The sequence below is a fragment of the Haliaeetus leucocephalus genome, unplaced genomic scaffold, assembly GCF_000737465.1.
Source record: "Haliaeetus leucocephalus isolate CR32 unplaced genomic scaffold, Haliaeetus_leucocephalus-4.0 Scaffold251, whole genome shotgun sequence".
In the NCBI taxonomy this organism is placed as follows: Eukaryota; Metazoa; Chordata; class Aves; order Accipitriformes; family Accipitridae; genus Haliaeetus; species Haliaeetus leucocephalus.
In genome coordinates this window covers 11,663,903-11,678,300 of record NW_010972687.1, presented here as the reverse complement: position 1 = coordinate 11,678,300, position 14,398 = coordinate 11,663,903, and the positions used below count along the sequence as shown (strand labels likewise).

Genomic DNA, 14,398 nt, shown 5'->3' with positions numbered 1-14,398 from the left:
TAGTACTAACCATTTCCCAAAAGATGCAGAAAAAGTCATTATTGCTTCAGAATAGGTGTCCTCAAAGGGAGTTAGGATGTAATGGTATTAATTCACACTTGGCTTTCTAATCTGCACACCTACTTGCAGACAAACCTGAAGTCAATCACGAAAGACAAATGAGAGCATGATGCTCTAGTGTCCTTAGGACAGTGAATTGCATTTTTTTGAAGTGTATGCTTGAAAGAAAACTGAAACCATTTCCAAGATCCTCTCTTAAAAATGTGCCTTTGGGCAGTCTTTTATCACAACCCAAGTGAAATTTGATCTTTTCTGACCTTTTACCCTCTTAGGTTACTTCCTGACCTTCTTGGAACCAGTAAACAATATCACTGTAGTCCAGGGGCAAACAGCAATCCTCCACTGCAAGGTAGCAGGAAATCCACCTCCGAATGTCAGATGGCTAAAAAACGATGCTCCAGTGGTTCAGGAGCCAAGACGGATCATCATCAGAAAAACAGATTATGGTTCACGTCTGAGAATCCAGGATCTGGATACCACAGACACGGGATACTACCAGTGCGTGGCTTCAAATGGGATGAAGACAATAACTGCAACAGGAGTGTTGTTTGTAAGGCTTGGTGAGTTTCTGGCTTTTATAAATTACTCAGACTGCTTTATAGACTAGGTATTAGTTTCCACAATAGCCTAATTAGAAATGAATTTGATGTTTTGAGAAGAATTCTCAACATGAAAGGAAATAAATAAAGCCCTTGCCTGGGGCCTCTCCCCCAGCACAAAACTTTTTGGTTGAACTCGATACCCATTTACTGGTAATAAAAGAAAGTAAATACGGATGGAAAGGTCTGTAAATATGTAGTGAAGAAAAGATTTTAAAGAAGTGCCAGTGTAAAGTACAAAAAGGTAACATTTCATTGCCTGGAGCTTTCACTCTACTGCTGAACTCTGTCAGTAAAAAAACTGAAGAGAAGAACAAGAAGCAGTTTTCTATGTGATGTTCATAGTGCTGGGCCCATCCTTGTAAAATACCACATCTGTACTACTATGTGAATCCTGGCCTCAAATTCTGCCCTTTGACAGCTGAAAGTACACCATACCTTTCAAGAAGTACTTATATTGCATTTTGGAGGCTTAATCATCCAGCCTAGAAGGCAAGCTTTTATTTAGTTAGCTTCTAAAGCAACGGGGAAAAAAATTCTAGAGACATTTTCCTAAAATTTCTTCTAATTTTGTAATGAAAATAGCTTAACTCCACAGTTTAGTTTGTAGTGATTCATTAAGTGCTGGATATTGGACCTTGTTCCTGCTGTGACAAAGGTTAAGACCATGCCCTTGTCATACCATAAACTCTGATAGTAAGACTCAGGTGGGGCTTATTAAGAGGTAAGTGTGGTGTCAAGATAACACATTATCTTTTTAACAGCCTGTGTTTTTATGGTGGGAGATATTTTCTAACAAAAATTAAGTCCACTCAAATTGCTGCCTGAGCAGACAGAAGATTCATGTGATTTTTATTAGTGGCTTTGAAAATAGCAATATATAATTACATGCAGGAACGCAGAAGGTTTTGTTTGAATCTTGAGACAAACCTCCCTTAAAGACACAGTTTCTTTTAGATTGCTATTGACTTTTTTTATGCTGTTGTCCTTGAGCCAAACTTGCCAGCAATGTTTGTTTGTTTTATGCTTACAGGTCCAACAAACAGCCCAAATCACAATCTTCAGTAAGTACTTTTTGGAAAATTACTTAATGTACTCTGACCAATTTTATTCTCTAAGAATTTAGTTCATAAAATCAGTAAACGTTGCCTGCAACCACAGTGTGCTTGCTAAAAATAACTAATTTGATTGAAAACTCACAGAATGGATGAAGCTTTTTCAGACAGGATAGCATTGTATTACAGTGGGTTTTGGTTTGATAGCATTTTCTTGAGCAACTTCTGCTTGCTTATTTCATATTTTGGACAAGCAAAATACCACAAAGTCATGATGTTTGAACAGTAGTTATTTACAGGGCAAGTATGGGCTGGAAGAGTGGTTAAAAATGAATGGGTAAAATGCTTAGGCTGCTGTTGTTTTTATATTACTATAACTTGAAAAGTCAGATAAAACAAGACTAGAATCCTGTCTTTGAGTAGCTAGGTAAATCCTCTGTTTGTTAGCGTCACTTTGACTGTGGTGGTGATTTGGTGATTTTTTTGTTAGCTGCCTGGGCTCACTTGCTGATCCAGTCATAAGGATGAAAATAGATCAGTTCTGTTTCATCATCATTGCTTTATGTATTTTAATTTAAATACTGCGTATTGTGTAATTTCTTGAAATAGATTCTGCAATTGATCAATTAATGGAGTGAGGAATGCAGTCTGAGACCTTTTTATATGTTAATGGTGTAGAATTAGTTTGGTGATGGACTAGTTAAAAATAAGAGTAAAAGCAAATTTGTAAAGATACGTGGATGCTTTTAAGACGTACATTATTGATCAGTGGTTGTGATCTCTGAACTCCCAATGGCTTGAGTGAAAACAGTTGAAATAACTGCAGCAGACTGACCACTAATCCATCCATCTTGCATATACCTCAGTCAGTCATCTTACATATATAAAAATAGTACCACATGGTACACATTCTTGTATTTTATATGGACAGAAGGTATAAATGTATTTAAAGGATTTCAACTTTATAGGGATTTAACAAGTTTTCATATTTTTCTTAAAATTGATTGCTAACTTTTGAAGATTAAAAACAGCTGTCCATGACAGAGTATGAAAAAATGTAATCATTTTTGTAACCACTGAAATCCTACTTCAGATCTTACAGCACTTTAGAAAACTGTTATGCACCAGTTCTACAAAAGAGAAAAATAGTGAGATACCAGGAAGCTGTCTGATCTTGTATGAGATCAGAAGGCAGAGACTGGTACAAGAGACAGCAAAGTGAAATATGCATAGTGAATCACTGAACTGAAGTTCAAAGAACAGTTCTCAAAGGCAACTGAACAGCAGCAAGCCCCGAGCACAAGGTGAAAAGCTGGGAACCAAGTTTTACATTGATTCACTTTTTGTTATTGAGCAAATAATTAATCCAATTTCTTTTGGTTTCCCTAGTATTTCCCAAACTGTTCTCCTATACTGAGCATTAACTTATTAATATTTACAAATATCAACATAACTAAAAAAATTCCAATTTATAAAGTGAAAAAAAATTACTATGTGACACATATTTCTTAATTACATGCCCCCCAAAAGTGGAAGTGAATTAAGCCATCTTTCATTCTGGTTTTGCCTAGGTTTTGAATGCTTAACTGTTCTATTTTTGCTGGTTTTGAACTCTAAGTTAAAATAAAGAAAGAAAGAACAGGAACAACAACAAAAAACCTGTCATTTGTATTATGATGCCTCTAAATCAGTCTTGTACCAATAGTATCAGTGGTGGACCTGGAAGCAATAGTGTGCCATCATTGTTGTGGGCCTGCCATTAAATCTGAAGAGTACACTGCTGGTAGATTTTTTTTTTTTTTTAATAACCACTAGATTGAAGAGAAAGCTGAAACTTGAGAAAAACAAGCTCAGGTCAAAGGTCTAGTGAGAAGTTGTGTGGGACTTATCATATGAGGTCCAGGAGCTTTCAGGGATTACAGATCTTTGCGTCATTTCATGCCTGCTCCTGTTTCAATGTTTTTTTCTCTTTCCTTCTCAACCAGGTTTTGTCCACCTTTCCAAAGTTCCTATCCTTCCTTTTGATACTGTCTTTCTTTTTTTCATCTTCTTATGCCTTACAATTGTTCCCGTGTTCCTCTGCTCCATGCCTTCTGCCTAGTCCTTCAAATAAAATGCCGTAATTTGACAGTATTGTTTTTTACTTTCAGAAATGGGTTATGATTTTTTTACTGAATATTTTGTATAAAATTCTGCAGTTCGATTTGTAAGCCAGAAAAGAGAAAAGGGGAAAAAAGGTGAAAGAAATACCTAACTGCTTGGAAGGAGCCCGCATGAACAAAGGGGTCTTTCTGTTTGCTGGCTGCACAGCACAGTCTCATGTTGAGCCACTTGAGAGCTGTTTCTCCTGGCATTAATGCTTCCAAAAAGACACGCTTCAGTGGAAGCACTGAAACCTAAAACCATTGTAACTTGGTTTAAACTATACCTAATGAATTATTAAGGGATAAAAAACATTACCTATGTAGATACCATCTAGCAAGGTATTTTTATGCAGTCTATGTGTTCTGCTGTGAATTTCTACAAATTATCTACAATTACATATTGCCAGAGATCAAATGTGCATTATGCAGTCAGACTTGCCGGTGCAAAAGAGCCCTGACCTTCAGGTAGTGAAGTTGAGACGTTTCCATAAAAATCTGAAAGTAAAAATTTTCAGCCAAATACATAGTCTTAAACTGGTGTGGATTTTTTTGAGAGGGTGGAGAGGTCTTTATTTTCTGTGAAGGTCTGTATCTGTAAAAATTTATAGGGATTTTTCTGTAGAAATGGAAAAATACAGTTTATCCAAATCTATTTATTTATCAAAAGTATTACAATTATTGAAAGTATTGATAGTGAGTACAAATTAATTTACAAAGGAAATAAAATCAAAACACAGTCAGAAAACTCATCTCTGACCACCAGCCTTTGCTGTCCAAGGGGCTGTGCTACTAAAGGACTCTACTACTAGAGGACAAGCCAGCAGGTTGAACCCTTTTTCTCACTGCATAATGCTACTACCTTTTTTATCATTAATGTTATTAGCTTTTGCCCTTCTAAAAAGAGACATCCTGTCCGTTCAGAAAGGTACAAGTGTGTGGAAGTAAAATAAATGGGTAGCAAATACCGGAGCATGTTTTTTTAGCATGCTTTAAAAGTAAGCAACGGACGTTAATCTCTTGGAGGGCAGAAGCAGTTGCCTTCCCTTCTAGAGGTATTGCTTTTACAAGACAACATCATTCTAAAAGGCTATGTGTTCTCTAGTCTAATGTATTTTTCTCTTGAATTGAATGGTTAGATTGAATTTTACCCATTGGGCAAATTCCTGTTTTGAAGCTCTCTAGATTTCTCATTAAGGCTGTGACTGTGGAAATGACGCCTTGATGGGAACTTGGGATGGAAGATATCTGACAGTTTGTTAGCTCTAAGGGCTTCTGGAAAATCTGATGGGGCTTTAGCAGAAGTGAGGAAGACACAGCAGAGTACAGGCAGAAAGAAGTAGCTATAAACTCAGCCCTTGCCAAATATAGGTGAACAGAACTGGCTCTGTTGCCAGTGCTGCACTTTTCCTTGCATGACCTTTCTGCAGTCTGCTCAGGATGCCAGGAGGTGAACATCTCCTTCCAGAGCCCTGTGCAGGGGAATAGGGCTTTCGAAGAAACTTCGAGAAGCCCCTGTTTTATTGAACTCTGAATAAGATCAGTTCTGAGTTTGCAGTCACTGATGCCTGCATGCTGGACCCTTAGAAGGAGAAATAAGTGGGAAGAAACACCATCATCAAGTACAAATAGTCATTCCTTTGGGGAGGAATTTTTGAGGTATTAATCATTCAGAATAAATTTGCATGCTTTCATGCCTTACAGAGAAATTGTCTTCAAAGCCAGGGATCAGATTAGGAAGGCTAAAACCCTGATAGAATTAAGTCTGCCCAGGGACATCAAGGGCAACAAGAAAAACTTCTGTAGGTATGTTGGTGGTAAAAGGAAGACTAGGGAAAATGTGGGCCCTCTCCAGAAGGAAATGGGAAGATCAGGTTCAAGACCATCTAAGGAACCTGAAGCTGCGCAAGTCCGTGGGACCTGATGAGATGCATCCACAGGTCCTCAGGGAACTGGCAGATGAAGTGGCTAAGCCACTATCCATCATATTTGAAAAGCTGTGGTAGTCTGGGGAAGTTCCCACTGACTGGAAAGGGGGAAACATAAACCCCATTTTTAGAAAGGGAAAAAAGGAAGTCCTGGGGAACTACAGGCCAGCCAGTCTCACCTCTGTGCCCAGCAAGATCACAGGGCAGATCCTCCTGGAAACTATGCTAAGGCACATGGAAAATAAGGAGGTGACTGGTGACAGGCAACATGGCTTCACTAAGGGCAAATCGTGCCTGACAAATTCATTGGCCCTTTACAACAGGTTACAGCATGGGTAGATAAGGGAAGAGCAACTGACATCATCTGCCTGGACTTGTGCAAAGCATTTGACACTGCCCCGCACGACATCCTTGTCTCTAAATTAGAGAGACATGGATTTGACTGATGTACCCCTCGGTGGATAAGGAATTGGCTGGATGGTTGCATTCAAAGAGATGCGGTCAACGGCACGATGCCCAAGGGGAGAGCAGTGACAAGTGGTGTTCCTCAGGCATCAGTATTGGGACCGGCGCTGTTTAACATCTTTGTCAGTGACATGGACAGTGGGATTGAGTGCACCCTCAGCAAGTTTGCCAAGGACACCTAGCTGTGTGGTGTGGTTGACATGCTGGAGGGAAGAGATGTCGTCCAGAGGGACCTTGACAGGCTTGAGAGATGGGCCCATGAGAACTTCATGAAGTTCAACAAGGCCAAGTGCGAGGTCCTGCACATGAGTTGGGGCAATCCCAAGCACAAATACAGGCTGGGTGATGAGTGGATTGAGCGTAGCCCTGAGGAGAAGGACTTGGGGGTGTTGGTTGACAAGAAGCTCAACATGACCCAGCGATGTGCGTTTGCCCCCCAGAAAGCCACCTGTATCCTGGGCTGCATCAAAAGAAGTGTGACCAGCAGGTCGAGGGAGGTGATTCTCCCCCTCTACTCCGCTCTGGTGAGACCCCACCTGGAGTACTGTATTCATCTCTGGGCGCCCCAACATAAGAAGGACATGGACCTATTGGAGTGGGTCCAGACGAGGGCCACGAAGATGATCAGAGGACTGGAGCACCTGTCCTATGAAGACAGGCTGAGAGAGTTGGGGTTGTTCAGCCTGGAGAAGAGAAGGCTCTGGGGAAACCTTAGAGGAGCCTTCCAGTACCTAAAGGGGGTCTGCAAGAAAGCCAGAGAGGGACTTTGTGCAAGGGCGTGTCATGATAGGACAAGGGGTAATGTCTTTAAACTGAAAGAGTGTAGATTTAGATTAGATGTAAGGAAGAAGTTCTTGACTGTGAGGGTGGTGAGGCACTGGAACAGGTTTCCCAGAGAGGCTGTGGCTGCCCCATCCCTGGAAGTGTTCAAGGCCAGGTTGGATGGGGCTTTGAGCAACGTGGTCTAGTGGAAGGTGTCCCTGCCCATGGCAGGGGAGTTGGAACTAGGTGATCTTTAAGGTCCCTTCCAACCCAAACCATTCTATCATTCTGTGGTTTTCTTCAGGTAGTTTGGGACCACAGTAAAAATTTTAAGATTCAGTCCAGTGAAGGAAAGTGATGAAGCAATTGTAGTTGAGAAAAAACCAGTTCTTTCAAACAATGGAAAACAGAATGTCTTTAAAACTAATAACATGTCTGAGTTAAAACTCTGATGAGGAACCCTGAGGCTGGGGTAGGCAATTTATACTCTGTGGATCTGCATATCCCATGGCTTTTATCACATAGCCAAAGCCCATCTCTTCTGTGACTCCAAAGGGGACCTTCTGCATGATGTGATGTGCACTCATACAGCTTTATGATGGAGGCATGTATGTTTCCATCATGTGTGAAATCTCCATGTAATTATAAGGTGGAAAAGGGAATATGGGACCTTGGGAAAGAGAGTGGAAAGGAGTGGGTCATCAGAGCACTTCACCCTGAGGTCACCTCTTTGCCCATGGCTGGGTTCTTACAGATAAAAGACAGTAGCTGTGGGGGCAAATAATTTTGTAAACCAGATCTGTCTGGCAAAGCAAATGTACCCAACACCACGTTAAAAAGGAAGAATACTTAACTTACAGTCAAACAGCAGCACCAGTTGTATCTTCTTCCTTTCCTTGGGTGGCATGGCAAACAATCTTTAGTCTCTGTGTAGTTCAGCCACTGACAACATTTTAAATCTTGTAAATTACACAAGATTATCTTAAAATTCACATAAACAGATGCTTTTATAACCAGTACAAGGTTGTCGCAACTCAGAAGTTACAGAGTTTATTCAGGCCCATGAGGACCAGGTGTTCAACGATGGGCCTCCTCCAAAATTACATGCATGCCTTTTGTTTCATCAAAATATACACTTGGCTGAGATGACCATATTTAAGTATATATATTTTTCTAAGATATTTGTCATAACATGTTGAAGTTAAAGAATAAGTGCATACTTTTTGTTCTGGTTTCCTGTTTTAATCAAGGAAGGAGAAGGATTTTGTGATTAAAACACTGGACTGTAATTTTAGAGGTCTGGATTCAGTTTCTGGCTCTGCTCCTGTCTCCATGTGTGATTGCAGCAAGTTGCTTAACCTTTGTTTCTCCATGTTTTGTACATCAAATGGAGATGGTCGATCTTGGGAATTTTTTGCCTTCCTCTATTATGGGATCAGATAATTTCAAAATGTTTAGGGTACATTCTCTCCCCATAAAGCATGGAATGTTATTCCTATTTTACAAATGAGGAACCGAGGCACAGATTATCTCGGGCTGGTCTACATTAAACAGCATGTGTTTGCCTTGGCAGATTTCCTGGCTCCCTGACAATCCAATCTGGGGATCTGGCTGGAACATGCTGCAATTCCCTCCTAGCCGCTGTGTGTCAGTTTCCTTTTTTCTTTCAAGGTTGAGGGGGAGGGTGTATTTCACCCTGGTGTTGGGTTGGGGCTCCTTTCAGGGAATTTTGATCAACAATCATCTCAGACCTGCTTCTGGGTCCATTGGTTTAAATGTCCTTTGACAGTTGCTCAGGACAAGACAGGAAATTTGTAGAGGAAGGAAGGAACTGAAACCAAGGCTACACTAAGCCATTTTACGTACTCTTTTCTCTCTTATCTATTTTAGAGTGTAATTTTTTGGTGCAGTAATTGTTTTTACTCTAGCTATGTAGCATACAGCCTAGTAGGGCTCGTAAGTATAGCTTGTCACAAATAATATATAACCGAAAACTATACTCTGGTCTGTCCAGAGCTGTAGAGTACATTCTGAAGAAGCTAACCCTTTGTCTTGTAATAGAAACTGTGAAAATTTTATCCTAAACTTACTTCTGTATTTCAAAAAAATTTATTTTTTCTCATGAAAAGCCCAGAATATGTATAATTCAAGGCAGAGTTAAAGAGCAGTGAAGTACTGGTTTGGGTTGCTTTGCACCACATCAGATCCCAGCTTCTTCCCACAATAAGTTATTTCTTCAGCTTTAATCTTCCACTTAAATCTTTTCTAATCACTAGTAAATAAATGATGAACAATCTAATGCATTTTTTAGAAGTAGAAATTCAATATGTGCCTACAGAATTGACTAATTTTAAAAGCCAGATTTGTATTTAAACTAATACGCGTAGCATCTTGGAGTAGACATAAGTATCTGTATTCCTGCAACTTGTTATCTGGAGAAACTATTGGAAGTGGTAGTTTTTTCTGTTCCTTCCAAGAAGGGGAATAAGAAAGGAAAGAAACTGATAGGGAATATAGAAAAAAGGACAATAGTTTGTTTCAATCCTTTATTCTCACTAATTCATATTGTTCAGAAACCACCCAAAACCAAAGGGAACCCAAGTATAGGTGATTAAAAATAGATCACTGGAAAATTTTACCTTCTTTGTGCTACTGTATAAATCAAATGTCCCTGAGACTTATGGTGTAATGCACGTACTTTTCACTGCTTTACTGAGAGCCTGGTTGCAAAGACAAGCAAGCAGCCCTATGGAACATGCCTGCTGTTGGGCAAAGTTTCCAAATACCTTAGGAGGAAGAAGCGATTAGTTACACTTCTGTCTACTCTTACAGTTAAGCTAACTTAGGGTTAAATGTGAGGAAGCACCTTCCCACTTGTGATTAGCAGTACTGTCAAGATACTTCTAAATGGGTTAGATCAAGCACTGTAATGAATGAAATGCTTACCACTTTGCATTTATATATGGAGCTACAGCATGCAGTACACCAAAACACACAAATACTTTCTTTCCTAAGAGTTCTGCTTTCCAAAATTTAGAAATTTAACTTGTAGGTGGATATTAAAGAAAGTTGATTGTTTCTGTAGGGAAGAATTTACCCACAGCCTCTGTGATGGGAGAGCCTCCCTCCTACTCTGAAAAGCAGTGGTTAGGTTTTTGATAGCCAGCAGGGTATCGTATCAGGCAAGCCGTAAGGTGCAACTCTGAGATGTGCAATGTACGGCGAAGAGCCAAGTACAGCTCTGACTTTGTAAATATGTGACCCCAACATACCCTCTTCCAGCAAATTCCAGATCAGCAGCAGGTGCTTAGGTCTGGGCAGCTCAGACAAACAATTTGCATTCAACTATCAAAGAAGTTGCAAGTGAAACAAGACATTTGTTAATCCATTTAAGGATACATGTAAATTGATATTCAAAGTAGTAATGGCCCTTGGATTTTTGGCAAGTAGCTACTGCAGCTGTTGGACATCCTTGATATAACCAGCGATCTTTAGTTTGTTTTGATTTTACTTCCTCCCTCTCTCCCTCCCTTTCTGTCCTTCGTTCAGTAGCTTAAATGGCTTTCAAAGTATTTATTGTATGTCCTACAAAAGGACAGTTATGAGTCCCTGAGACTTCCTGTCAGCATTTGATGCCACATTGACTTTAATTACAGTTCCTTAGGATGCTGAATAGCCTCTAAGTGCATACAAGGAAAGGGTGAATGTTGTAGTTAGGGACAAAGATAAAGGAACACTATTCTAATGAAAAGTAGGTAATTTAACAAAATGAGATAATGTTGTAACACCACACTATACATCTTCCTTTCAATTTTTATGGCTTTATGGTTAATTTTCTCCTTACTTTTGTATTATTTTGTTCTCCATTTCAATTTGAAAGAGCCAAACAAACTATAGATGCAGCTAATTTAGTGTACTTGAGAAAAGGTGAAACAGATGGTGCAAACTGATAGAAGTGGAACATTTCCATTCAAAACTAAATAATGTGAAGAGTGGTGGAAGGCATTGTTTTAAAAAAAGGAGAAAGAAAATGTAGTAAGGAAATCTGCTCTTTTAAATTGGTACTGCTCTGTTAAGTCTAAAATCTGAAGTATCTGAGGTAAAAATAAAGTTTCAGGAAGCGTATCTCATTAGCATTCTCTCTCATGCTCCTCAAAAAGGTCAATCATAAGCATCCCATTTCTCATTTTCTTCAGTCTGATAGTAACACAATAGAGGCAAAGGATTACTTTAGGTGGGACACAAACAATATTCGATATGTCACAGAAAATTTTTTTTTTATACATATGTGTGCACACACAGACACATAATCCCACACCTTCACAAGTTTTTCTAACAGTTCAATTTGCAGGCCAGAAAGCATGCTTACCCCTGCATTGCCATGTTTTCCTTCAGGTTGGGAAATCAGTCTCTTTATTTCAGTGGGACACTCTCAGCAGTTTGACCTGCATATAGAAATCCTGATACTTTTATCTCACTCAGTTTTGCAAAATTGCCTTGTATTTTTTCACCTACCTAATGCCAGTAAAGTAGTCCCAGATTGCAATTCAACAACAAGTAGAGTGGTAAAGGGAATAGAATAGAATAGAATGGAATAGAATACTCCATGGCTGACCAAAAGTTAAAACTTATTATGAAGGGCATTGTCCAAACGCCTCTTTTTAAGGCACTGACAGGCATGGGGCATCGACCACCTCTCTAGGAAGCCCGTTCCAGCGTTTGACCACCCTCTTGTTAGAGAAATGCTTCCTAATACCAAGTCTGAATCTCCCCTACCACAGCTTTGAACTATTCCCACGTGTCCTGTCACTGGATCCCAGGGAGAAGAGATCAGCAGCTCCCTCTCCACTTCCCCTCCTCAGGAAGTTGTGGAGAGCAATGAGGTCACCCCTCAGCTGCCTTTTCTCCAAACTAGGCAAACCCAGAGTCCTCAGCCGCTTGGCATCCATCTGCCGAGCATCTGCTGAAGATGGGCTCTTTCCAGGTGGAGGAGAAGGCATGTCAGTGCCAAGGCTGGATCTGGAAGAGCGGGAAGAAAGCCTGTGCTCGAGGGCAGCAGCATGGTCACCGTTCCCTGGTTGCCTTCCAGCCGGGCAGCGCGCCGCATCTGCTGGTGCCTGGCGTTGTCCCTCCGGGGGGCAGGACTTTGCGCTTCCCCTTGTTGAGCTTGTCGGGGCTCCTGCCTTGGCAGGGTACAACCCTAGGCTGATGCAGAGAGCAGCACCGAGTCGTGAGTCTGTGCGGGAGGAGGGTTTTGGGTGCCGCTGTAGCGAGGCTGCAGCCGGCAGTGCAGGCTGGTGGGAGAGCAGAGCCCCGGGACGTGGGGGCAGAGGGTGAGGTGAGGAGGAGGACCAGCCCAGGGTGATGAGCGGTGGGGCACGGGCTGGTCCTGGAGAGCCCCCGGCTGGAAACATCTGCCCCAGGAGCAGCTGCAGAGATGCTGCAGGCCTGGAGCTGGGCAGCACTTGCCTTCAGGGGGAACAATGAAGTAGTGCCTGGCACGCGTAGAAGGACCTGTCAATGTTAACGTCCCACCCCTCCCGGCAAAAAAGCAAGACAGGGTGAGGACAGCAACACCACCTGCACTGTTAGTAACACTGAGACTTTTTCTGTAGTTTTCATGCACTTATTTTATTTGGGTGATTGGATGTGGGGGGCCGGGAGCCCTTGAGGGCTGGCGCGTGCCCCAGTTGATGGCCCAGTACTGGTCTGGCCACCCCTGAGGGACCCTCCAGGATCACCGACGCGGTGCTGGCCTCTTGTTGGCTGGAGAGGCCTCGGAGCTGTCAGTCCTCCTCTTTGGGGCTCGCCGTGGCCTCCCAGGGGAGCGTTCACTGCCGCGGCTGGAAGTGGAGGGCTCGGGCACAGCCTCCCCTGGCTCCTCCTGGGGCACTTCTTGCTCCGCAGGGATGGCAACAGGAGCAGAGGGGTGGCTGCTGGGACCCCCACCAATGGCAGCGGATGAGGTGCCAGGGAGCTCGTCTGTGCTGGATCTGCTGGAGGAGGCTGGGTCGGTGACAAGAGACTCTCCTTGGGTGGCAGTGGGGCCGGGGGCACCTGTGGGGTGGTCCTCCTGACCTCCAGCAGCAGGGGCATCCTGCCAGCCCAGCAGACGTTGGGTCTCTCTGCTGTGCCGTTGTGCAGCGACATGTCTGTGGTGTTGCATGAGTGTCTCCTTGCGCTTTTGGCAGGAGACACCCAGCACCCATCCCGGCAGCTCTGTATCCATCCTTTGGCTGGTCAGGATGGTGGTGACGGTGTCCTCCTCCATGGCTGCCTCCAGCACCCTGCTGCCAAAGATCTCCTCCATCTGCCGATGGACACAGGGCTGCAGGATCTGGAGGAGCGCTGGGTTGTCCTGTAAGTTGTTCAGCCAGTTTGGAGGCTGGAAGATGCCCACAGGACACCTGGGCACCCCTTCTGCAGCCCAGCGTTGGGGTGCTCCAGGGAGATGGAGGTTGTGGGCGGCTGCACGTCTGGGAGCTCCTCCCGCCTGACGGACAGCGCCTGAGGGTGGTGTGATGATATGCTCCATGTAGTCATCATCCGCCTGCACCGAGTGCAAGATGGAGAGGATCCTCCTCTTGCAGAGGGGGCACTCGGGCTTGCTCTCAGCCCACCGCAGGACGCATGGGTAGCAGAACCGGTGGAGGCATGGCATAACAAAGCTGGCCTCCTCCCAGCTGCCCAGGCAGGTGGGACAGTGGTTGTCCAGCTCCGTGGCCACGCTCTCCATGTGCTGCGGTGAGCTGGGGGGAACCAGGGACATGGAACCCCTCCCTCTCACCGGCGCTGCAGCAGCTGGTGTCACGCTAGAAGAGGAAGAGAGGGCAGGGTCACTGTCTGGCCTGTGGAGGGGTGGAAGAAGTGCCCAGGTCCCTCAAGAAGGAAACCCTCCCAGCTCCCCAGGGTGAGGTGTCCCCGACCAGCTCACCTCTGCTGCTGCGAGCGTAGCTCCTGGGTGCCCCGGCTGCCTGGAGCTGGCAGGGCTGGGGAAAATCCTTCGACAGCTCTGGGGTCGGGCACTGAGAGCTGCAAGGAGCAACTCCCCGAGCACGACACCAGCGCCAAGGCCTCGCTCAGTGCTCCAGACCTCGCGATCTGCTCAGCTGGAGTGCGGGCACGAGCCGACTGGGGGGAGCCTCAGCGCCCGAATATAAGCAGTGAGGGTCGCGTGGTCACGATCCGTTGCTCGGCGATGTCACAATCCGTTGCTTGGGGGTGTCACAATCCATTGCTGGGTGACATCACGACAGGCCATCCTCGCCCACAGCGCTCGCCCCAGCAGCGCTGCGGCCCCAGCGCACACGTCTGGGGTTACCGCAGCACCACTGCCCGCTCCATCCCCTCCTCTCTCATCTTGTGCTCGGCACCGGTGTTCCACACCA

At 43.9% G+C, this 14,398-nt stretch overlaps 1 protein-coding gene across 1 annotated transcript in view; it reads left to right on the top strand.

The window, feature by feature from the left end:
- The window catches only part of ROR2 (receptor tyrosine kinase-like orphan receptor 2), a 51,567-nt gene that overhangs the window by 11,264 nt on the left and 25,905 nt on the right, over positions 1-14,398 (top strand). Inside the window, exons 2-3 of the mRNA XM_010568716.1 lie at positions 333-620; positions 1,693-1,723. Of these exons, the coding sequence (XP_010567018.1) occupies positions 333-620; positions 1,693-1,723 (319 nt within the window). The remainder of the gene's footprint in view (positions 1-332; positions 621-1,692; positions 1,724-14,398) is intronic.